Source organism: Oryx dammah, unplaced genomic scaffold, assembly GCF_014754425.2.
Source record: "Oryx dammah isolate SB20612 unplaced genomic scaffold, SCBI_Odam_1.1 HiC_scaffold_18, whole genome shotgun sequence".
NCBI lineage: Eukaryota > Metazoa > Chordata > Mammalia > Artiodactyla > Bovidae > Oryx > Oryx dammah.
Genome location: NW_024070202.1, coordinates 49,200,318 through 49,225,500, shown reverse-complemented (window position 1 = coordinate 49,225,500; position 25,183 = coordinate 49,200,318). Strand labels below are relative to the sequence as shown.

Here is a 25,183-nt window from a genome sequence, read left to right as displayed (position 1 = left end):
ACAAACACTTATTCACATATATTCTCTTAATTAAAAACTAGAATCTCAACACTTTTTATAGCAATGTATCTTAAACTTTTTGAGTCATGGACATCTTATAGAGCCTCATGTACCCTATGAACTTTGGGGAAAAAATACACATACACATTTGTGTATGATGCTCTATGAATCTCAGATTAAGAGCTCTTCCTTTATAGAGGGCAGGGAGTAGAAATTGAAAACATGAGCCTATTTAATTGATCATTTGCCTTGGGAGTGGGACAAATGCCTTACATAGAACTGACATGTCTGCATCTTCCCAAGCAAAGGTGCCCTCTATGCTCTTCTTGCCAACCAAAAGGAACAAGCATTCCAATTACTGCACCTCCATCACAATCCATTCAACCATAACATCTTGAGGTTCACTTTCCTCATCCTTAAATGTTTTATTTTCTCTGAGGCCTCTAAGATGAATATGCTGAGTAAGGGGTATGCATGGAGCTGGACCTTGACTTGCCTGCCTCAGAGCAAATACTGGAAATTGACTAGGACCCAAAACTCTGATCTTTGATTTAGGAAGATGTCAAGAGATTGGTGCTGGGAGATAAAAATAAAACTTACACAAATCAGAGCAAGACTGAAGGGGAGAGGACATCCAATGATCAACTGGGAGACAGAACCACTTGTCAAGAAGCAGCTGTATTACTGAAATTAAGAAAGGCTGGCGCTCATCCATGCCAAGCAGGTTTATCTTCAAAATCATTTTCTAATACTAACTCGTGCATGTGATACATATTCTTGCCTAAACACAGTAATTTCTCATTGAGAAACATAATGTCTTAAATGCAAGCTGGACCACCTACTGCGTAAACAAGAGAACAAAGAGGAATATTTCATATTTGCCTGCCATCTTTACCTGGACATCTACAGGCCAAAACTTATCTACTGATCTTCTCCCCCTCATCAGCTCTACTAGCATCTTTCCACCCCAGTTAATGCCAACTCCACAGTCTTCCAGCTGGTCAAGCTGAAAAATCTGTCAGGAAATTCAGCTGACTCTACCTTATATCTAGAACCAGCTCATTTAACTCTCAAAAAAGTCCCCATAAGGTAGGTTCTATGTTTATCCTCATTTTTCAGAAAAGCAAAATAAATCAAGGCTTAAAGATTAAATAATTAGTCTGAATTGCATATACTTGCTAGTTCTATAGGTAGTAGAACCAGAATTCAGTCCAGTCTTGACTCCAGAGCTCAGGCTCTTAATCTTTAGGAAATATTCTCTCCAGAGAAACAAAAACCTATCTAAAATCTGATCTAGCACAAGGCAGGACTAAACTCAGGAACAATATAGATGCATTCTACAGATAAGTTCCAAAGTCACTTATTTAGCATTGCACAATTAAATATACCCAGAAAAGCAATTAGAAAACATTAATTCCAGAACCAAACAAATTATCTCATTATGGTTGTATATATATTCCATTTTTGTAATATTTTTTAATGTTTTTTTTCCACCTGGCCACTGTATTTTGAAAAAGAACATAAAATTTTTTGAGGAAAACTTAGGGACTACTAAATTTAGGGGTTAGAATATAAGCTCGTAATTGGTAGGGATCGTATCTATTTTATTCATCATTGTATACCTGTGTCCATCATATAGGTGTTCAATTTACATGTAGAAATTGAACCCAATCATTACATTCCTTTGCTCAGAACTTCACAATGGCTTGCTATGTCAGAGCAATAAGGTCCAAGTCTTTACAATGGCCTAGGAAGCCTGTGATCTTTCCATTCCGCTGTCATTACCTCTCTGACCTCTTCTTACTACTCACTCATTTGTGCTAGGCTTCTTTAAGGCCTTCATAGATTCTGTCCTCTGCTTGGAAAGTTCTTCCACATAATATATGTGGTTAACTCTTACTTACTTCAAATCTTAGCTCAAATGTCAACTTTTCAATGAATTCTATCCAGACTGCTAGATTTAAAATCGCAAATCTATCAACACATTATTCTTACTTTCCCTTTATTCTTATTTTCCTGACAAGTGTGATTTTATCACACTTCTAGCATGTTTTATAATTTAACGAAATTTACTGGGCTTCCCTGTTGGCTCAGAGGTTACACCATCTCCTTCAATGCAGGAGACCTGGGTTCGATCCCTGGGTTGGGAAGATCCCCTGGAGAAGGAAACGGCAACCCACTCCAGTGTTCTTGCCTGGAGAATCCCATGGACAGAAGAGCCTGGTGGGCTACAGTCCACAGGGTCGCAGAGTTGGACATGACTGAGCGACTTCACACACACACACACACACACACACATTGGTCATCTGTCTCTAAAGACTTGTGCATCCCAAGTGATTAGTGAATACCGTGAGTGGCTGGCCATTCCCTCCTCCAGGGGATCTTCCTAACCCAGGGATCGAACCTGGGTCTCCCACATTGCAGGCAGATTCTTTATCAGCTGAGCCACCAGGGAAGCCCAGGAAGGGTAGGGATACGTACAGACTGGGAGCTTAGATCAACATGTACACACTGCTATACTTACAACAGATAACCAACGAGGACCTACTGTATAGCACAGGAGCTCTGCTTAACATTCTGCAATAACCTAAACCAGAAAAGAACTTGAAAATGGATAGATGTATATATGTAACTGAATCACTTTGTTGTATACTCAGAACTAACACTATTAATCAACAATACTCCAATATAAAATGTTTAAAATTTGAAATGGCATCTAGCATATAAATGAATATATTTCACATGGTGTATGTTCAGTACATATCTGAGTACAGGCCACAAAATACTACATTTACCATGGATTATTAAGGTGCTTAACCAGAGCATGAAGCCTATTATTTAGTTGTCAGCTCTGCAACTAACATGATTTGTACACCGAAGTTATAACAGTGGTTATCTCTGGAAGGGAAAATTATGGTAGTGATCAAGGGAGTCTTTATTTGTAATATGACATATTTCTCCCCAAAATTTACTGCTTGTATAACTGAAATGAATACAAATTAAAAAAAAAAAATTAAAAGGTTTTGAAAGCAACACATAGGAAGAAAAGTAAAAGGGAGTAAGATTTTCAATGTGAAGACAGAGAACAATTTCAAAGGTAGATTAACAGGAAAAAGTGAAAGTGTTAAGTCACTCAGTCATATCCAACTCTTTGTGACCCCACGGACTGTAGCCCACCAGGTTCCTCTGTCCATGGGATTCTCCAGGCAAGAATACTGGAGTGGGTTGCCATTTCCTTCTCCAGGGAATCTTCCCAACCCAGGGATTGAACCTGGGTCTCCCGCACTGTAGGCAGACTCTTTACTGACTGAGACACCAAGAAAGACTAGATTAATACGAAACAGACTTAAATACAGTATTAAAGTTGGTGCTTACAACTAACTTAAAATAGAAATAGGATATTCTGTAGACACAGGCTAGAGTTTTAGAAAGACGTGGTCCTGACCAAGTGATAAAAACTCACGACCCACCATTGTTCATTTAAATCCTGTGATTCTTTAATGCCTAAAATTTCAAATGGGAGATGAGGAAATTAAAGTTTAATATTAAAATGTTGCTTTAACAATTCTGCCTTAACACTTTTCCCCTCAAAGACAGAAAACTGAAGGGGCATGAATCAAAACAAAAAATGTTTGAAAATTCAAATATTTTTATTAGTATTATTACCAATATTTTAACTGGCTTACCTTTCTTTCCCCTTTAAGTCTAGTATATCCAATATTGCTTTATTAGATTGTGCATATATTGTAGTAAGTAAAGCCTGCTTGGTCTAGGCCACAACTGAACAGATTACAATTACAAATCAGTAAAGAAAAATAAATCCACTTTAGTTAGAATATAGTATGATTATGTCAAGCGTCAATTAACATCAATATACCAATTTGGTGGTTGATCTAATAATCAGAAAAGTGTATTTTTGTTTCAGGTACTTGAGATTTTTCCACACTTTTTTTTTTTCCATTAACGTTTTCTCAAAAAAAAGTTTACATGGTTTTTCCAAAAACTCATATGAAATGTACCCTTCCAGTACATCAGAACAAAGCCAAAAGCAGCTCTGTATACTTCATATCATAAAATGACCTATTTCAAGTTTAAAAATATGGTCAAATTATCTTTTCCATTTATATTAGTGTTAGTTTCTTATGCAATAACTTGAGCAAGTGGTTTTTTACAGGGCAAAATGAATATTAAGTAGTTTCTTACAATCTTTGCAACTGATCATTTTCTCCAATACTATATATTATACTTTGAACAAGCATGTCACTTTAGAAATATTAACATTCACCTTGCTGGTTAATCTCCAAAAATGTGAAATTCTGCTGTAAAAGTTGTATCGACGTGGACAATTCTGCAGTCTCCCAAAAGTGTCATCATTAGGTAAAAACTCACCTAGGCAAAATAGTATTTATGCTTTCATTTTATTGTTTTTAAGAATTAAACTGCCACCTCAGTAGTCTTTTAAGAGCAATATAATGAAACATACATACATTTAATTTAGACTTACGTCCATCATAGCTTCAAAGGCTTCCCTGAAATAAGGCTGGGATTCACATCTTTTTCCTTAAGGAAAGAAACACTAACAGTAATTTTGTTATCCTTCTACCCACCCACCCTCATTCACACAATAACTAGATGAATTCAAGTCTAACACCATTAAAAAAAAAAAAAAAAAAAACTGTCTGCTACAACACATTTATCTGAACTGCCTCCCTGCATAACACATATTTCTTTAACCTAACCAAAAAATTTTAAAGCCTACGAGACTTAACATGTGGAATTTTACCGTGATAACATTTTTTTGTTCAATACATTCAATTCTAGTGAATTTCAATTAAATCAGGTGAGCTCTTCATAAATAGCTGAGAAGCTTTAAAGTGAGTTTTGTTATTTCCTATTACATGAAACCAAATTATTGGTACTGAATTTTCAATAATATTTTAACAGCGCCAAAGAGGGCCATTAAAGGTAATCAAGTTTGCACCAGTCCAAGTACCTACAGTAATATGATAGACACACTCACCACCATTTCACACTATTTCACTCCTATGCTTCTAATAACAATTTCTCATTAGAAACACTGCATTAACACTGAACTCTCAAATTGCTAGGTGTGAAAAATCACGTACTTTCACTTAAAAAAAAAGTGTATTATTTTCAGCTGGTCATGGTTGAAAGGGCTATTTATATTATTTCAGCTCTAAATTTATAGATGACTTTGCATCAGATTATCCAAAGTGAGAAACTGCTTTGCCTGTTCCTGACAGAATTAAATGGTAAATTAGCCATCAGTTCACCTCTTGTCAAAAAGAAATGTTCTAAATTTATACACTACAAACTATTTAATAATAAATGGTATCTGTATACTACGCATTTCATGTTTATGTTATGCACCATTTTAGGGGGGAGGAAGTACTTCACAGGGGTGTATTCAAAGGATATATAGTAATATCCTAAGAATGTTGATTTATACATATGAATTCTGTATAAACTGTAAGTGGTCATCTTAGCTGGACTGTAACAAGCCCCTATAATGCAAAAGCTGACTCCGAAGGCACCTTATAATGCACTGAAATTCACAATTTACACATTACTTTTCTCTTCAATACAAAATCATCTGGTAGTCTTCACTGTTGACTCTATGCTAAAAAAATATTCCAAGTTTTAGACTGCTTAACCAATAAAAGAAACAGGAAGTCAGTAACAGTTTTTAAATGTTAAGTTAGAGAAAAACACCTTATCATACAGTAATGAAACCTGAGCAACGCAAATATGTGATTACAAGAACATCCTTCATTAATACAGTATTTAAATTCCTCCATGGCATTCAAATTATACTTTAAAACCCAATAAACAAGAATCCACTTAAGCACAGGATCAAATTCTACCATGAAATGAGGAATTACATAAAGCCTATTCAGCCCTAAATATTTAGTTTCAGACAATGAGCAGAGAGGAACACACTTCATCTAAAGAATACCACTTATACAGTTCTATAAAATGTTACTTAAGGTTAATAAGTGTGATGCATCATATGACTCCAACCATTCGGTAAAAAGCATTAATGAGTAACAGCATCCCCAACAGCTTGGAGCCTACAGAGTTGAATACTTTGGCCCTATCTTTCCAAAAATACAAGCAATGCCTCTTAACATTACAGACATAAATATTCTTAGTACTGGAATTTCAATGTATTTTGGTGCTCCTGAGGCTGCCTATAAATGAAAAGGCATCCAAGTGAAGTGCATTATATACCTAATATACCTCAAAATTTCAGTGCCTAAAATGTGAAATAATTTTTTACCATTTAACAGTCTGCCTTACAGTAAATTCTATTAGATTTTTACTTTTAGGATTTTATTGTAACTTTGGGAAATTAGTGGTAAAACATATGGTTTAAAAAACAGTATGTGGCTGCACTTAAGTTCACATAAAAATAGTATTTTTACAACCATATTGAAGTTTAATCCTTTTACACAGGTTAACAAAATGTATCACAAGAAAAACTTAAACACTGGGTTTAACAAAAGACGTACTTTTGAAAGTGGAACAATGGAAAAATGTTTTCAATTTCTTTTTTTTTTTTTACAAATGGTCACCTCTGGGTCAATTTACCACACTAGGGGAACAAAGTTCTTAAAATATAGCTGTGCTCAACTGAGCCACTTAACTGCACTACAGTATAGTACTTGAAATCAATCCTAAGGTCAAGATTTAAAACCATTTTAAGAGACAAGACCCTAAGTGTTGTACAGCCACCTCAGCAAGAGGTGCTTTTCCTTCCCCGAACAGTCAAAGCTTAAAGAAAAGATTGACTATACACATAAGTTTTGTTTCCTCCTCATGTCATCAGTTCAGAGTGCTATTATCATTGATAATACGGTCTATATCTTGTCTGATCTGGATGATGTGGTCCAGGTAGTGGGGTTTGAGAAGGTGGACCCTGCATTCGTGGAGGAGGAGGTGGCCCTCTCGGAGCAGGCCATATACCAGGACTCATTCCCCCTGGTTGTGTAAATGGAGGGCTCAGAGTTCCTTGATCTTCAGTGAACTGGGGTAAAGAGTTGGGATTGTAATGGTGAGGAGGGGGTGCAGTTACAGGTGGACCACCATGTTGAGGTGGGGGAGGTCCTGGAGGAGGATGATTCATATAAGGTGGCATCTGGGCAATAATATGTCCAGGGGGAGGGGTAATTGGTGGTGGAGCAGAGGTCATTGGTGGAGGTGGAGCTTGGCTATACACCAAGTGAGGAGTACCTGCGGCCTGGGGAGGATGTGGCATTGGATGGCTTATTGGTGGTGGAGGAGGTGGGGGTGGTGCATAATGTTGCTGTGGAGGCATAATATGATGAGGGTGCGAGACCACTGGTTGACCCTGATATTCAGGATGATGGTGAGCAGGTGCGGGGGCAGGAGGTGGTGGTTCTCTAGCACCTGGATTTGAGTCATCCTGAATAGGGACAGTTATTAAATTGCTGTGTTTTCTTGTTGAAATACGAAAGGTTTCCTGACTGACTGAGCGAGGAGGAGGTGGAGCCATGGACAACTCAGCTGGAGGAGCACGGATATCCTCATGTGGCTGATTATAGTGCTCGTGGGGCACATGTTGCAAAGGAGGCGGTGGCATCATGATGTGCTGCTTTGGCGGAATATGGCTCACATGGTGCTTGTCTGGCGGCATGATAAAACGATCGGGGATTTCAGCTGGTGGGGGGGCAATCGGAGGAGGATGAACATTTTCAAGTGAAGCCCGGGTAACAGGTTTTCCAGCTCTCATATGGCGGTGGTTGATATGAGCCTGTAAGTCTCTCTGAGACAAGTATGTTCTCTTGCACCCTTGAACAATGCTACACATGAAGAGAGAACCTCGTGTACACTGCTCAATTCGCTGCACAGGATCACTACAGCTAAATTAGAAGGGGAAAAAAGTTTGATTTACTAAAAACAGACTATAAAAATAATGTACTAAATTTTAAAGATATGACTAGTTTTAAATTTTATTATGGAAAACATTGCAAAAAGTTCACAATTAAAAGTTATAGTTAATGTAAGTGAAGCTTTAATCTTTTCCACTTTGTGGTTTGTTTGCTATTAAGCATCAGCATTTCTGTCAACATCAAAATTCTTAAGAAAAAAATTTTAAGTGTTTATCAAACAGGGTAGGTTTGAAGCAAAACCCTTTTCTTACCAAGATTTAGAATTTATCTGATTTCACAAACAATTCTATGTTTTGAATCCGTGTGCAAAAAACCCCAAAACTCCAGGAAGGGCAAACCAAAGGATCTTGTCAGAATCACAAAATGCAAACCTGTAGAGTATTTATTGACCAGTAAGCAATTTTCTGAGCAAATAATACTACGTAGAAGATACTAAGTGAAAGGTGTTATAAGAACTACAAAAATAAACAGGATCATCCTAACCATCAAGGTTCTTAATATTAAACAATATTTTAAATTCAAACCATGAATGCCAAGAGTCCTTTCAAGGAGGGGGGTCTTCCTGAATTGTCAGACAAATTTACTACTACAAAGTATTACACACTCCTACTTTTCTAAATTATAAACACTAAATTTAACTAATTATTTTCTTAATAAGTCAGGGTTAAATTGTAACTATTCTTCATCTGCTGTTTTTTAATCCACTTTTGCCTTTAGAAGGCTTCTTGAAACAACAGAAAGAAGACTGAACTAGGAATTGGAACTGGGACCTAGTATTGGCTAAGATCTTGGAGAAGTCATTTAAACTTTGTTTCTTTATCTGTAAAATGGGTTATAACATCTAATCTAACTCATGCTTTTATATAGACTTCACCCTACTTAACAGAACATTTGAAACATCAATGAAACAATGAAAATGACAGGACTTAATGATTAGTTAAGCACTAAACATGTATAAGCTATCATCATTGAATATGTGGATCAGGTCATATGACCTGTATCAAATGGCTCCATATTCTTGATTTGGAGTGGTGGCTGGTATTTCTTCCTCACTGTAGGCTGGTACTACTTCGTCATACTTAGGAGGCTTCCCTTTAGTGGCCATTTGGCACACTTCTCATTTTTTGCTTCTAATTTACTATAAACTCTGAAATAGCTCCACAGTAACAGGATTGGGGGGTGGAGTGTATTTCTTTGGGTGATGCTTAAGCATTAGTATATAATATTTACATTAATTTGGGTTGTCATTTCTTCACTTTCTGACCCAGGTCTGTTAATCCAGATAAGCTTATGTTTTAATATCCCTAACAGCCAACTGAAGTTACACTGAAAAACTTGAAAACTAAATTCCCTTTTAAATATTAACATCAAAACACTTACATAAAAGAGAAAACCTTCTGATGTCCTCTACATGGTGTTTTACAACATCCAAAATCCCTTATCTCAATGAGGCAATCAAATTTACTATAGAATTTAAGTGGATGTACACTGTGTTGGAAAACCAGGCACTACAGAAAATGAGGCAAATAATGAATATGCACTGTCAATTTCCTAATTCTTTTGAATTATAATTCTATTGAGAAAATATTCTTTAAACTCACACTATAAAATTTATAATATATGACTTTAAAGGGCTAATAAAATATGCTAAGAGAATTAGTTCTTACTGGTTTGTTAATGAATCATTCATTCTCTCCCACAGATGCTTATCTTCCTACACCATAAAAGAAAACTATCCCTTACAACTGTCCACAATTTTATTATCAACTAATATTACAACCCTTGGGATAGGTTCTAACTTAGGTTATAAGTGACCTAGAAAGCCTACACTTGTCCCAAAGAAGTTTCTCTCAAAGTTTTTCTTAAATCTTCTATCAGGGGTTCTGAATTGATATAAAAATTCATACTTTATTCTGGATCCTTACCATTCCCAAACAGATCACTATCGATCAACACCTCCCTATGGTCTTAATTTGTCTGAGCCTGTCTTAGAACATGAAGGTGTTCTAAGATGTACTCAAGACATAATCAGATTTAAAGTCAATAAATAAGAGTTTATACTTACATAGTACTTGCTATCTGCTACTCATTTACTTCTAATAATAACCCAGGGAGGTAAGTACTATTATTAGCTCCATTTTACAGATAAATCATCTATGTGACACAGTTAATAAATCACAAAATAGAGATTTGAATCCAATAATTCTAATTCCAGAGTCTTTGCTCTAAATCACTACATGATACTTACTACCTGTCTAGCATCCCATTAAAATAAGAAAGTATTTTTGGTTTATAATGCTAACTTTGTAATGTATTTATTATTGTTATTTTGGCCAATGATAATAACTGATAATAGCTAATTAGCCCTATCCTAAGGAGAAGGTTATAGTCAACTCTAAGCTCACAGAGAAACATTTGCCAGGTCTACACACTTGACATCTTGCCAATGGTCTATATCATATCCTTACCTTTAACCTAGATCATAAATCACTGTATCACAATCCTTATTATTTAAAAATTTAATGATGATCTTACCCCGGACACATCTTATCTCCCTTTTTTTCATGTAAAATAGCACAGTCATAGCAAAACACATGCTTGCATGGAATCTGCAAACAGAGACATGTTACAGTTAATATTCTAGAGCAAATTAAAATACTTCGATAAAAAGCAACAGTGAGCGCAGTGACCTAGACATGGAAGGTACTTAAGAACTGTTGGTTAAAATGAACATTTATTAAGTACTAATTACATAAAAGCAACAGTTAGCCTTTTTCAGTCACAAAGCTCTTTGTGAGAATGCAATGAAAACTTTGGCCCTTTCTCCAAAAAAACATATACATGCCCATTCATGGTTCCTACAGGTTAAAAGCTCCTGAAGAATACTGTACAACGTTTCATCTAGTCCTATTATCTCCAGAAAGTATTTCATGGCAGTGAAAGAACATGTATCCTCTACATTTAATTTAAGCAGCCTTCTTCCCTGGTAGTCTTAAGTTAATGAACTTACAAATATTTAAAAATAAATCAGAAGGACACAGTAAAATAATGTTACACTATTTTAAAACTCACAATTCATTACTATTATTTAGTTATGCCACACAGCAAAGCAACAGTGCAGAATCCATGGCTTCTACCACCACAGATTTAACAGTAAATTCAATTTTTTTCCAACAAAAACGTAAAACTATCTTTTCATATATGAAAATTACTATAAAATTACAGTACTTTAAGTGCTTAGAATACCCAGAAATCATAAATAATATTTAATTCAGTTTTATATTAAAAATTTTAGCCTTTAGAAATAACTGATTTTATTCTGTTAAAGAAAAAAATTTTTTTCCTTAAGGATCAAACCATTCAAAGAAATTAGTTTCAGAATTAGTTTCCTTAATTAATATTTTACAAGCAATCCAAGAATCTGTCAAGATAATTTTATTAAATGCATATTATCCCCAAACTTTCCTTAGCTATTTTATACTTATTCGTTATAAACTTTATTGTTGAACAATAATAAATCTACTTAAATTTCAGAGTCCTCATCTCTACACAAATATATAAATTTATAAAAACAGAATTTAACTTAGTTATACTTACCATTCGCCCATAAATTTTAATAGGTAATCCACATTTGTCACAGAAATGAACTGGAGTATCATCCTTTTCACCTAAGATGTTTATCTGTTGAAATGATATAATTAAAATTTCCTTAAGCATTTCTAAAAATTATGTCTATAAATTACACAATGAATTGGTTAGTATAAAAGTTACTAAAACAATTAGAAATGAAGATCTCTTGGTATAATGCCACATATGCCACATTATTTGGGCAACCATCAGTTTTGGGTTTTTTCCCCCTTTGACAGTGTTATTACTTATTGATTTTACTTGACATCACTGAAAATTACTTCAGATTATTTTTGGAAATAAGGCATTAACAAACAATTTACGGGTAATGAAAGATATAATTATAATAAAAGTTCACACTATTCTTTATGCAATCTAAATTGTCCTAATAAAGCATTTAAAATATTTTATTGTTCTAATAAAATTTTTTATTTTTACTTATACCTGAAAGTCCCAAAAAAGGTGTCCAGGAAATCTTCGTTGATTTCCAAACAGTTCACCCCCTTTACAGTCATACCGTTCTTCTTCATTATAATCAAATCCTTCTGAGAAAACAAAATGTTATCTATTAACTTTTTACATCTCAAATTTAATTTTGGAAATACAAGTACACAGACCTGTATTTCTATTTTGTACATGGACAAAACAGACCTGTTCACTGACACCTTTCAAAGCTCCTCTAAGAACAGCATAATCAAGTCTTACTAAACGGCTGCTAGAAACGATCCCGGGACCGATGCAGTCCAATTCTCAGGCCTGAGAATACTGCAGTACTGGAGACCATAACAACACACAGAGGCCGAGCTAGGAAGGGATCTCTGATCTCTGATCTCTTCCCTCCTATTCAAGAGCTCATATTAACCCACCAGACTGTTTCTGGTATAAAACTACTAATAATTATCATCATGATTATTACACAAAAGATACTGATTGTCATTTATTCTGATCATCTATAAAAGTGGTGTTACATTGTAACTGGTATTAGTGCCAAAAGATTAACAAAGAATACTGCAGGCTTTCTTATGACTTAGAAAATTAGGTAACTTCTTCAACTTTAAACTGAACCTGATTTTAGAAATCTCAACATACTTATACTTCATCATTTCAATTAAAACCTTTCCTTGGTTATTCACCCGAATAGCAAAATTTATATCCTACCTACAAGTCTCCTCCCCTACACTGTATGTAGCAATATCAATAAACTTCAAGATAAAGATCAAATAGGCTCAATTTCTCTGACCTGATTAAAAAGTTGATGGCAATCCTCTCATCTTATACAAAAGAAAAGAAAATCAGTGAACAGTCTGATGGGGATTCTCAGTAGAATTCAATTACCTAAAGTAAAGCTGAGAAGACAAATCTATCCCTCCAATATGCCAGGCTTCTCACGACTTTTGGCCCTAGAACTGGTTAACATCTGCAGACAGACACACAGGCACAGATGCAATAATTTCTTGAAGCTGATACTGATATACCAGTGTACTGCTATCTAATTACCTGCAACACCAATGTGGAGTTCTTCTAAGTTCCATCTGAGTGACCCTAGGCTCTTAGATGGCCATTTATACCTTATAAAAGCTGCTGTCATTGAAAACTCAAAATAAGGAAAGTTAATTTTTCTACTTATCTAAAACTCAGAAAATTACTGAGCAGAACAAGAGCTAAGAAAATCATGAGCACATTATCATTATCCAGAGTGGTTCAACCTATACTCCCATCATTAAACTATACATGTGTCTGTATAGATAACAAAGCAGCAGCTGCTGCTCCATCAATAACCTAGGGTACTCTGACTTTGGCCTTTCTAGTTTTAAAATAATTTCTTAAAACTATACAGTAATGTATAAATAAATTATTGTGTAACAGTACAACAATGGAAAAAAGCTAAAATCCCCTTTCTAGCCTTTTCCTCTCAGATATCTCTTCATCCCCTCCCACTTCAAGTCACACCCCATTTTTGTTTTAACAACCAAATATACATCCATAAAAGTTCCAAAGCCACGATCAGCGAACTTTATCTGCCTAAAGACCAATTAAGTAAATACTGCCATACCTGCAATTACTCAACTATGTCAATATAGTGTGAAAGCAGCTATGCGTGGTGCGCCCTAAGCTCAGTCATGTCCAACTCCTTGTGATCCCAGGGACTATATACAGCCCACCAGGCTCCTCTGTCCATGGGATTTTCCAAGCAAGCACACTGGAACAGGTTGCCATATCCTACTCCAGGGCATCTTCCCAACCTAGGGATCAAACCCAAAACTCCTGCATTGGCAGGTGGATTCTTTACCACTGACCCATCTGGGAAGCCCGAAAACAGCCAGACAATACGTAAAAGAATGGGCATGCATGTGTTCCAATACAACCTTACTGATAAAAAACAGCACTGGATTTGGCCCATAGGCCATAAAAACTGTTTTATACTCAAGAAATGGTGAAAGGCCTTTCTAAGGATGACATAAAACCCAGAAGTTCAGTAGAAAAGACTGAATGTCTGACTACAAAGAATTGTCAAGCTTCTCTACAATAAAAATTTTATACATAAAATTCAAAAGACAAATAGAGAATATACACAACATATAACAAAAGCCAATTTTGTTAATCTACAAAGAACTCATAAAAATCAAGAGAAAGACAATCAAACAGGAAAAAAATGGAAAAGGATATGAACAGATAAAGCCTAGAAAAAAGAAATGACCAATACTATGAAAACATACAGCACCACTCATAAATTAAAGAAATACGTATCAGTACAAAAATCTGCAAAGGATAATAGTACCAGTATTGGTGTGGGAGTATAAAGTGATGTACTATTTTTTAAGAACCATTTGATAACATCTATTAAATTCTAAAATGCATAAATTCTAAATCCACCAAGTTCTAAAATGCCCAAATTCATGCAAAATTTAAGTTTCAAAATACACATACTAAGGTGTGTATTCTACAAAACATACATACTAAATAAATAAGGACACTTATTGCAAAATTGTCTTTAACAGCAAAATGTTTTAAAAACTTGTTAAAATAACTTATGGTATATCCATAAGTGAAATACCTAAACCCACCTTCTTAAATAAGATATATCTGAATCTACGGAGAAAGTGGAATCTCACATGCATCTTACAAAAAAAGGAGGGGGGGGCAGTTATAGAGCAACTATGAAAATGTCATACCAGGGATTATTTGAGGGGAGAATAAAAATGGGAGGACAATTTTACTTTAGTATCATGTTTTCTGTGATAGTGTTTAGATTTTTCTAAACAACAGACAGTGTTACTTTCAACAAAAGAAAATAAATCAAAAATATTTATAAAGGGATAGCAAGTAAAATATGCCAAAATGAGAAGTCAAAAGACTGAAGAGAATATTTAAGATAAAAAAAGAAGTGGCTAAAAGTAAATAAAATCACATGGCTTATTTGGTGGAATCAGATATAAAAGAAAGACTTTTGGACCTGTTAAACACATTACCTTCATCACCAGCTGGAGCCTTTGCAGGCATCCTGTTTATAGTCCTTGGAGTTCGAGGTGAAGCTTTGGCTTTGTTCCCTTGTTTGGAGATGAGCTTTATAGGAATTCGTCTTCGAACATCAAGACCACCCAATGATCCAGAACTATTAGTGCCTTGTAACTCATTGTCTATGTTAGGAAAAAGAGTTGTAATTTCTTTTAGGTTTTCTTTTTGAAGGTTATTCTGCCACAGGTATTAAAGCAATATACCCAACATCATGAAGGGCTGAGTATCTGATTTTAAATACTATGCTATGTAAGTTCAAGTACTAATTTTCTCTATTTTGGATAAACTCTTAAAGCAATGTTTTTTAAGACATGGAGCCCTTTAAAAAGTTGACAAAAGTTACAGAACCCCTCCCTAAGAGGATGGACAATAAAATTTTCCATGTAATTCCAGAGGGGTTTATAGAAACATAAAATCCTTCATGAGCCTAAGGTAAGAAACTCTGTCTAGCAACTGTAAGATTTTTTTTTTTTTAAAGAAGGAATAAAAGGTAAAGAAAGAACAGCAAAAAGAAAGAAAACCATCATTTCCATCAAGCATGCAAAGTAGGCACTCAATGAATTTAGTAATCTGCATCTACATCAGGACAATCAATAATACTGGAAACACAAACTAACACTGACAATGATAGAATTACATAAATAATACCCTGAAAATGAAGTTAGTTTTAGGGATGTGATTATCCTCTTCGGTGTAAAATAGTTTTTCTAAAAAGCATTCAGGAATACAGTAAAAATTACCACACAATTTAGCAGTAAACACAGACACTAATGTACTATAACATTTCTAGATATACAGGGGACTGCGTTATTCTTAGTCAGCACTGTAATGGTAAATTATAGGTGAGGAGGATGCAAGATTTCTATACTTCAACTAGGCCTAAACAACTGACACTTTCTATGTCTCTGTTATTAGCTTACGAAATAAATTTACTCATATCCTATGAGTAATACGAGCATTATTTCATAGAACTGACTCTATTTTAAGAGTAAAAGCCACCTTTTTTTCAAGTCCATGACATATTACAATCCAGAAAATATTTACCTTTATCTGCTAAAAGCAGAAAGGCAAATGTCCTAAAGTAGGAAATGCAAATAATTTAAAATAGTAACATTTTAAACATGACAATTAGTGAGCAACGCTATGTAACTGCCACTGCAGGAGACAGCACAGAGACATAACCAAACTATCCACATTAAATTCACTAAAGCCAAATTTGGAAGCAGTATCCTACCCAGCAGTAATGATCTCTAAGGATACTAGAATTGCACACAGATTTGCACTCTTTCTCAATAATACACAGAACAAAATTCAAAATCGGTCCTTAATTATTAATTTAAATATCTTTCAGTCTGCTTTCTATCATTATTTTCATAACACCTAATCTGCAAAAAAATTCATGGGAATGGGAATACATGGACAGTTAGGTCTTAAACTAGGATAAATCCATCTTGATTTAACTCTCAATACTTCACAAAAGTATCAACAATCAGATAATGCTTTCATCTGCTTTCACTCTAGTTGTATTTAGTTGCTAAATATCTACAAGCAATGAAGTAGCAAAAAGGTAATAATGTATTTCATCTGCTTTGACTCTAGCTGTTTAAAGTACCTGCAAACAATGTAATAGCAAAAAGGTATGGCAGAATGAATTTTTTTTTTTTGCTTAGAAGGTATTCCTGATTTTTCAATGAATTAAAAAAATAGCAAGTTATCAGAGACAGTTCAATGTCATCTTTCCGACAGTAAAAGGACTCTGAACGGTTTTTCCTTGGTGAACACTTCATTACTACAAGTCCTTTTCACACTACCCTAGACATCCGAAGTCACAATTATGACTTTCAAGAGCCTGCTGCCCTCTAACATCTTGCAGTCTGCCTCAGACTCCAAGTTCAAGCTGTTAATAGTGACATCACTCTGGGTTTATCCTGGGGGGGGTTATTATGAGTCAAAATATACAATATATATGCAATATATTCAACAATATATTTAGTTGAATATCACAACTAAAACCCCTAAAACCCTAACAACCAAAAGTCCTTGGATATTATAGAGAGTAAAAGGCCTAATACGGAATACTGTATTATATAGGTTTTTAAAAGATTTGTGCAGAATTTTATCTTGAATTAAAGGAATCAAGAAATATTTTTACAAAATTTAGGTTCCAGTTACAACTAAGTGCTAACTTTTAGAATGGCCAAAGACTCAAGTGTTAATTAGGAGTTTCTTGAAATAATTTTCTATTACAATACTACAGGATAGCCTTCATTTTATGACTGACAATTTCAGCACATTCACAAAACCAGTCATTTTTGCATAACATTCGAGAGTTCCATCAATCTCCCCAGGGGCCTCTTTTAATCCTTTGATATTAGAATTTTCCTTTTGAGATGCCTATCCTGACATAATGTGTTCAATTTACTGGCTATCTGGCACATCCTCATTTCCCAATGATTTTATTTGTGATTCAATTACCAAATTCACGTTTATGAAAATCATGAAAACTTGAATATTTTGTAAGGTTTGTAATCACAATCAGTATACAACATTTAATACCATTTTCTGACATGAAACTGGTAAGGACACTGCCTTATAAGGAAATTAACTAAAAAAAAAAAAAGAAAAGAGGTTCATGTTAAGCAGCAGGGATATCTGAGCAGAAACTATTTTTTCAAGAGGTCAGTTCATTAGTGAGTATTTCCATGTTAGGATGACTTTTACTTTCTTAGGCAAACTTTTAACTTAGAAAGTAGGATAATAAATACTCAGATACACACCAACCCACATTACAATTTCCTAACATAACATCTTTAAACTGTGAAAAGTGCTTGACTCCCAATTCCAGTAACAGGCTCAAATGAGAAACATTTCACTAATGTGGCACGTTTGCTTCTCTAACACCAAGATTTCACGGTTTCAATTCTATAAAAGCTCCAAACACTAGAGTTCCCTAGAGCCTGCTGCTAGGCCCTCTTCTCTACTGTTTTCCCTTTCCTTAAGCGATCTCATCCATCCTCATGCCTTAAAATCATTCCAAACAAACCACCCTATGATTTCCACTTGACATCTCCCCTTCTATGTCCCAACAAACACCTCATCCTTAGCAGTTCAAAGTCTTGTTGCCAAATTCCCATTTGTCACCTCTACTCCATTAAAAAAAAAAAAAAAAAAGGTATTTTTCTCCCAAGTCTTCCAATAAAGGACACCACTCAAAAACTAGAACCCTACGCACCTTTCCTTTCTCTCACATGCCTCCAAACCAATCCACCAGGGCCTGAGTTCTACCACCAAAATATTTACTGAATCTGCCCATTCCTGTTTTTACTAAACCAAGCCACAGTCACTAAACCAAGCTTCCCTTCTGGTCTATTGCAATCACTTCCTAAATTTTCTATTTATCTCACCTCCTTCTCTTACACCATTCTTCATACAACAACCTGTTATACTTTAAAAAAGAGATTATGTTCCTCCTCTACTTCTGTTCAATGGCTTCATATTGCACTTAAAATAACACTCAAATCTTTACCATGGACTTCAAAGTCTTGCACCACCCGACTCCTGCCTTCCTTACCAATCTTATCTTAGGGCTCTTTCCCTCTATGTAAGTGCAGCTGATTGGTTTTCTCTACATTTTCCTCCCTCAGAGTCTTAGTACCTGTTATAAACGCTTTCCACTTGATTTATGCCAAGCTGGATTCCTCTCATCCATCAGATCACAGCTTACAAATGTTACTTTCCTAAAAAGACTCTTCCTGACCACCGTCTCTGAAGCTTCTACCTTCCACAGCCCTATATGTCTTCTTCAAAGCCCTCATAATAATCTGTATTTCTAAACACTTGTTCATTGTGGTTTTCCCAATAGAACGTAACTTCCCTGAGGACAGGGACTCAGTTCACCTTGTTTATCATTCCACCTCCAAGCCTAGAAGAATGTGTATATACATACGTGTATGTGTGTGTGTATACATACACACATAACGTGCGTGTGTGTGTACATATATATATGAAATTAAGTAGACAGTTGATGACTGAGGAATCCTAACTAATACGTGATGCTGGAAAAAAGCCTTTTATCACCATACTAGTAATACAGCTGATAAACTGAACGGAGCAGTATCTAACTCCAAATGCACTCATTCAACACCCAGAAACTGCAAGAAGCAAAAGACAAAAAACACTTAAGAATGGAGCCATTCTTACTTGGAGAAAGTGATGAGAATATCTTGATTTTAAGCTCAAGACTGGTGGTTAAGGACCACAGATGAAGCGCGGGGCATGCTACAGGCTTAAGCAGAAAAGCTGCTCCCGGTATCATTCCAAAAATCATATCCGACTCCCTTCTCCCACCTCTAGTCCAAGAAACACCGGAGAAACAACGACAGGCAGTGACCACCGCAGCACCCGCCCAAACCTGACCAAAACAGCAGGAAGTCTCTAACCCACTCTAGCACATCGACTCGCAGCGTAATGAGACTTCCCAGACTCGCTACCCGCCAGTCCCCATAACGTAGGGCAGAGCACCCAAAATGAGGGGGAAAACTGCCCACGCTCTCTCCTCTCCGCGAAGCCCGCGCCCCCCGCGGTGCCGGCTCCGGGCTCAGAAGGAGCTGCCGTTGCCGGCACCGAGGCTGTAGGTACCACATCGGAGGGTAGGCCAGGAAGTAGCAGGCCCTGGCCGGAGACGGGAAGGGGGTCTGTAAGATTCCTTCCTCGCCGCCACACCCCAGTGCGGTAAGGCGAATGTAACCCCTCTATGTTCGCTGGGCGACCAGTCCCAGGCCGGCCAAGGGGGCATGGAACCTGGACCCCCACTGCCTCCGCCTCCTTACCAGTGTGATCCATGATTCGACTCGCAGGGCACAGTGGGAGCGGAAGTCAACCGCGCCGGAGTCGCAGGGAGCGCGTGCGCGGTACCTTCCGGAGCCCGGGAGGCGGAAGTGTGATCAGGTGGAACCAGGTTGGTTCCCTCCAAAAGTTCCCTTCTCTTGCGTCCGCTAGCCGACTCCGGTGAGGGAGTCAGGCTCAGTTCGGGCAGAGAGAGAAAAAGCGAGTACGCGGGGAGCGTCAGTGTAGAGGCTGCTAAGGGTTCCTCTCATGTGCTTCCAGAGGAAGTAGCCTTTTAATGTGGAGCAGAGACTGACGGGAACGGGGGAGGGGGAGAGCCGGTAGTAGCCGGAGGACTAAGCTCGCGGCAGGTAAGGCAGCCGCCGCGTCCCGCACCCCCGTACCTCCCCGACCCCGCGCGGAGCTTTGCCTTCTGGGACTTGTAGTGCGCCGGGACCCTGGTTCCGACCTAGCCCAACTGCGCAGGCTCAGCCGTTGGGCTGTCCCCACCCCGGCGGGCGGAGTAACGGTTTGGAATCCCCCAGAGTCCGCGAGCGACGTTCTCCAGCACCCCCGGTCCAGGAAGACTGTAAACACGCGCGCTCCGGAAAGCGTCCTCCAGCGGGAGGTTGCCTAGGGGACGGTTGAGCTGTGTAAGGCTCCCAGCTAGAGAGAAAAGCTCTATGCATATATATCTACATTTTGCTTTGTCGTGATGAGCTGCACAGACCCACGCAGAAGCTGACTTGGGTATCTACCCCGGTTCCCATCTCAAGTTGCCAACAGTTGAAACCCATTTCTAACGCTTGATTAGCATTCATTTTCTAGGGAAACCTCCCCCTCCCCCTAGAACACCTGTCCTAAGGAGCGTACGCGGGGCCAGGTGGAGGCCGGATGCAGCGCAGCCGCCTCTTATAAAGGTCAGCGGGCACTCCGGTGCGGAGTAGAGCTGAGGATGGGGAGAGGTTAGGGCTGGCCGCGATGGAGCCGTGAAAAAGGGGAAAGGCCTAAAATGAAAAGACAAGTTACCGCCACGGGCAGTACCTAGTTCCAGTTCTTGGTCCCAAGGGTTGGTGGTTGCTGCAGCTTTCATCGTCCTCAGCCGAAACAAAAGACAAGTGCCAAAGAGTGATTCCTGAGGACCTTCTGGGCCGTCTCCACCTCGCGACCCTGGCGCATGTGTCTACTCCCTTCTCCAGCCCTTCACACTTGATGCTCTCGAATGAGTAGAAAGGAGCACAATTAGTGGAAAACACAAGCTGGGGAGTCAAGGGATTTGGGTTCTATTCTTGTCTCCCTCGGTGACGACATCATTACCTTGTGTTATGCACGCTTTCAGTGCCAGAGTTTCTAGATCAATTAAAGATTATTGTGTCGACCTCTTAGAGAAGCGGTTTCATGGTGCTGAATTCGGAGTCAAGTATGTGTAGTGATGTGCTCTATCTGTATAGTTAACCAGTGAGAGCTTGGAATAATATGATGAGTAATACTGTAAGTGTTCTGTGTTATTCGGTGAATGTTTTGGTGGGATCTTTTAAAAGACTTACCGTTTGTGTAGCTTTAAAAACAAGTTTTTAGGTGCATTCACAACTAAGGACAATTGTGATTCAGAGTTACACTTGCTTTTGTTAAAATGTAAGTTTCTGTATTCCTAAGTGGTTTTCAAGATGCTTTCAGTTGCTGGGCATTTTTTGTGTTTTGCAAGTTGGGGGAAACAACCTTTCTTCCATACCTCCCTGTTTCTCTAAATACAATATTGGTATGAAAATCAAGCATTTTCCACCAATTTTGTGTGTAAAAGAAAAGTAGTTGTCACCTAGAAAGTGTTTTGTTTTTTAAATTTTTTCAATCCCCATATTTAGCCTATCAACCATCCTTCAGACAAGGTCAGTTGCATTCAGGGTGGTATGGCCGTAGACTCAGCCATGCTTCAGATTGATGCAGATCCAGGTTCAGAATAATAATATTAGTGTCTGCTGATGCTACTTAAAGAATTAGAATTTTTAAAAATGTCTTCAAACTGTTTTATGTAATTTAATATGTAAGTCAGAAGTTATGTCAGCATTTTATGGTGCATCAAGTTATGAAAATTTACTAAAAGGAAACTTACATGTTTAGATTTCTTATTGCTAAAATGTTAGGTAAACATTTATTTGATTTGACCTCATGCTTTTATGCATTTCTATAGCATCTGTGCTCTATATTCACTTTCCCCTTAACTGTAACCTCACTTTACTAGAACAGTGGCAATATGACAAATTAATTTCTTCCTCTAAAATGATAAGAGAAACTGTATATAACATTTTATTACTGCCCTCTGGTATCCATTGTTGTTAACCTTTGTGCTGTAAGCAGTCACAATTTTACTGAAAGTCAACATTTATACTTAATTTATAGCTTGGTTCTATCCTAAGGTTTATAAAAATGAAACATCATGGTAATGGACAATCAGAAGCACTAAGGTATATATCATATTTTCATCTTATTGACAGACAACTGCTAGTCAGCGCTCTTCAAGGTGTTTTGATGACCTTGCATTTAAATACATAGCACTATTTACTTACAAAAAAATAGGATGTTTGTCAGAGAGCTTGAGACTCCTCAATGCCAGATCAAGGGCAATAACTTTCATTTCTTTAATGCTTCCCCCCCCCCCCCACTGCATACCTTATGGAATCTTAGTTCTGGAACCACATATCAAATCCTGCCCCCTGCAGTGGAAATGCCAAGTCTTAACCACTGGACCACCAGTGAGGGTCCTCATTAATGCTCTTATAATTGTAACACTGTAGTGCCTAAGACCACAGAAGGAAAAAAACATATAAATAATGGTTTCTATATGCAGAACCATATAGCCTAGTATTTATAGAAATAAAAACATGGAATTACATTCTGTGTCTTTCAGGAGAATGCAGTGGGAATGGTAATAGTACCTACCTGTAGGGCTGTTTCTCTACTTTCAGAGAAAATTATGAGCTGAGGGCAGTTAGGTAGACTGACTTTATCTTGATGAACAGGATAGCATTTGAAGGTGAGAGAAATGAAAGAAGCACATCAAACCAGAAAGAGCAAGGTCACAGATGTCATCACTTCTATAGAGAACAGGGATCAGCTTCACTTTGGTCCATGATTGGGAATACTGAAAAATAAGGTCTGATTATAGAGAACCCTGAAAAGATTTCAGAGTAACAGTTCAGAAAGAGCATATAGACAAAACCTAGCATGTTATGTTTATAAAAACAACACAATTCAGCAAGGTAGATTCAGAAACAATGAGCAGATCTTAAGTGTGGGTAGGAGGAAGTCAGTACTATTAACCTGTAAGAACAATTGACCAGGAAGCCTGAGACTCCCTGTGATGGCCAAAATGCCCGCAAGTGTGAGTGATCTGTTAATAAGAGAACCGATCAGGACAGTGTCCACTAAACGTGAACAAGTTTGATAAGTAGATATGAATAGGAAAGGTAGTGGACTACAGTGATAGATATATGGACTTGGATGTTAAAAACTGGGTTCTAAGCCCAACACAGCTGTAAGACTTTAGACAGATTACCTAATCTCGTGGCTGGCTGACTTCATTTATAAAGTGGGAATGGTAATAGTACCTACCTGTAGGGCTATTTTGAGAATTAAATATTGTTTTCTATCTAAAGCAGTTAGTACCTACTGGCACCCAGTAAGCCCTCATAAAATGATAGTTTTTATTACCAGAGTAGTTACTATATTCATTGCTTCATGAGGTGATTAAGTGAGAGAACAATATAGCACCTGGCCCATTATTAAATGAGTGTTAAATGTTACCTGCAATTTCATTATTGCCTATAAATATGGATTGGAGATAGGTTTTGACGATAAGGTCAGTAGGGCAGTTTTATACCTCCTAGCATACTAATGCACACACCAAGCAAGCCTGATGTTTAGCCAAGGCTCTTTGACTTTTGTTTATTGGAGTAAATTGAGTGATCGGCCTTCAAGCGTCATTAGCAGACTTAACTAACTCCAGCCTCTCACGGTTCCAGCTTTCTCCTCTCCCTACCAGCTGCTGAAATGGCCCAAACATGTTACCACAGCTGAGCCTTATTAAGTATGGTTCCCAGCTTTCCAAAAACTATCAAAAACTGGGCAAGAGACAGATTTGGGGAATAAGAAGGAAGCAAGACTACAAGGACTGAACATTACTGATTCAGGCACTCCCCCACTCTGTCCTTTGAAGCCTGGCGATGTATTTACCCATTTGGATAGGAACGTTTGTTCTAGAGAACCTCTGCAGCCTTCCTTCTCTTCTGAGGACAGTTTTGCAGTGGATATCCTTTCAGCTTATAGGCCTGCTCCTCCCAACCGCTCCTCTACTAAAAGATTCTTGTCTTGGTTTTTTCTCTCCACGTCTCTCTTTGTTCAGCTCATACCGAAAAGAATGTTTAGTGGTTTTACACTACTCTGAGCAAACAGTGTGTCATACTAGTACATGAAAACAGTTTTTTGACAGTAGATTTAACACCCACCTGTCCCTCAGTTGAGAAAAATACTAGGCCTGAATTTGCAGTTCTTACTCCCACCTTAAAACCTACCAAGGCTTCTGTTCATGTGCCATTTTCCCCGTCAAGGCTTCTCTGACTCATGCTTCCAATAGATAATATATGTAGTAGAGAAAGAACATGAGCTTTGGGATGAGGCAAAATGGGGTTCAAATCTCAGCTCTTGCTGTGTGATATTGAAAGATTACTCAAGCTCAGTTTCTATGTCAGTAAAATGGTGACAATAACATTCCTTGCAGAACTGGTCTGAAGATCATAGGAGATCCATCTGTGAAGGCTTCTTATTGCTTGCTAAATAACAGTCCCTCAATAAATGTTCATTTCCTTCATTCCTCTTGGTAATTACTGCTCTTTCAGATCTATGTTTAGGACATCACTGTCTTAATTCATACTTTAGAAACATTTTTATCAAGTATGCCCCTAGAGGATAGCATCCATTAGTAGTTCATATTTGTATAATATACAGTATTTAGCAGAAGGCACAAAAATATTTGTTGACTTACTGAAGAATGCCATCAAACATAATATGACCCTGTCAAAAAAATTTTTAACTTTTGACCACAAATGGATATGGCAAACAACTGGATAGAACCTTGCAATAAAAAAATGACTGCAAAAAAAAAAAAATGACTGCAATAAAATGGCAGTGACCACTAGAATTGTAAAGAATTAGTGACAATTTATTATACCAATTTTCACAGTTCATTCAATAAAATGAGCAAAGAACATTTAATTCCAGAAGACAAC

The 25,183-nt window shown here is 37.2% G+C and overlaps 1 protein-coding gene across 2 annotated transcripts; it reads right to left on the bottom strand.

Moving 5' to 3' along the window:
- Positions 1 to 6,332: 6,332 nt before the first annotated feature.
- On the bottom strand, positions 6,333 to 22,713 carry CBLL1 (Cbl proto-oncogene like 1). Of its 2 annotated transcripts, none has more exons than XM_040260837.1 (6): positions 19,907 to 22,713; positions 15,032 to 15,199; positions 12,006 to 12,106; positions 11,532 to 11,615; positions 10,470 to 10,543; positions 6,333 to 7,904 (listed from the first exon to the last, which is right to left on the bottom strand). In XM_040260837.1, exons 1-6 carry the CDS (start codon positions 19,917 to 19,919, stop codon positions 6,866 to 6,868), a joined length of 1,479 nt encoding a protein of 492 aa, XP_040116771.1. In that variant the 5' UTR covers positions 19,920 to 22,713; the 3' UTR covers positions 6,333 to 6,865. The 2 variants fall into 2 exon arrangements, with proteins under 2 accessions (XP_040116771.1, XP_040116773.1); XM_040260839.1 differs by having other exon boundaries at positions 12,006 to 12,103; positions 19,907 to 20,010.
- Between the last annotated feature and the right edge of the window lie 2,470 nt (positions 22,714 to 25,183).

What these genes read in the sequence shown, in the direction of transcription:
- CBLL1 (XM_040260837.1), bottom strand. An exon ending in ACCTTTTTTGGGACTTTCAG is followed by an intron (nt 11,616 to 12,005) that starts GTATAAGTAAAA and finishes TCATTTCAACAG; the next exon opens with ATAAACATCTTAGGTGAAAA. An exon ending in TTAAAATTTATGGGCGAATG is followed by an intron (nt 10,544 to 11,531) that starts GTAAGTATAACT and finishes CTCTGTTTGCAG; the next exon opens with ATTCCATGCAAGCATGTGTT.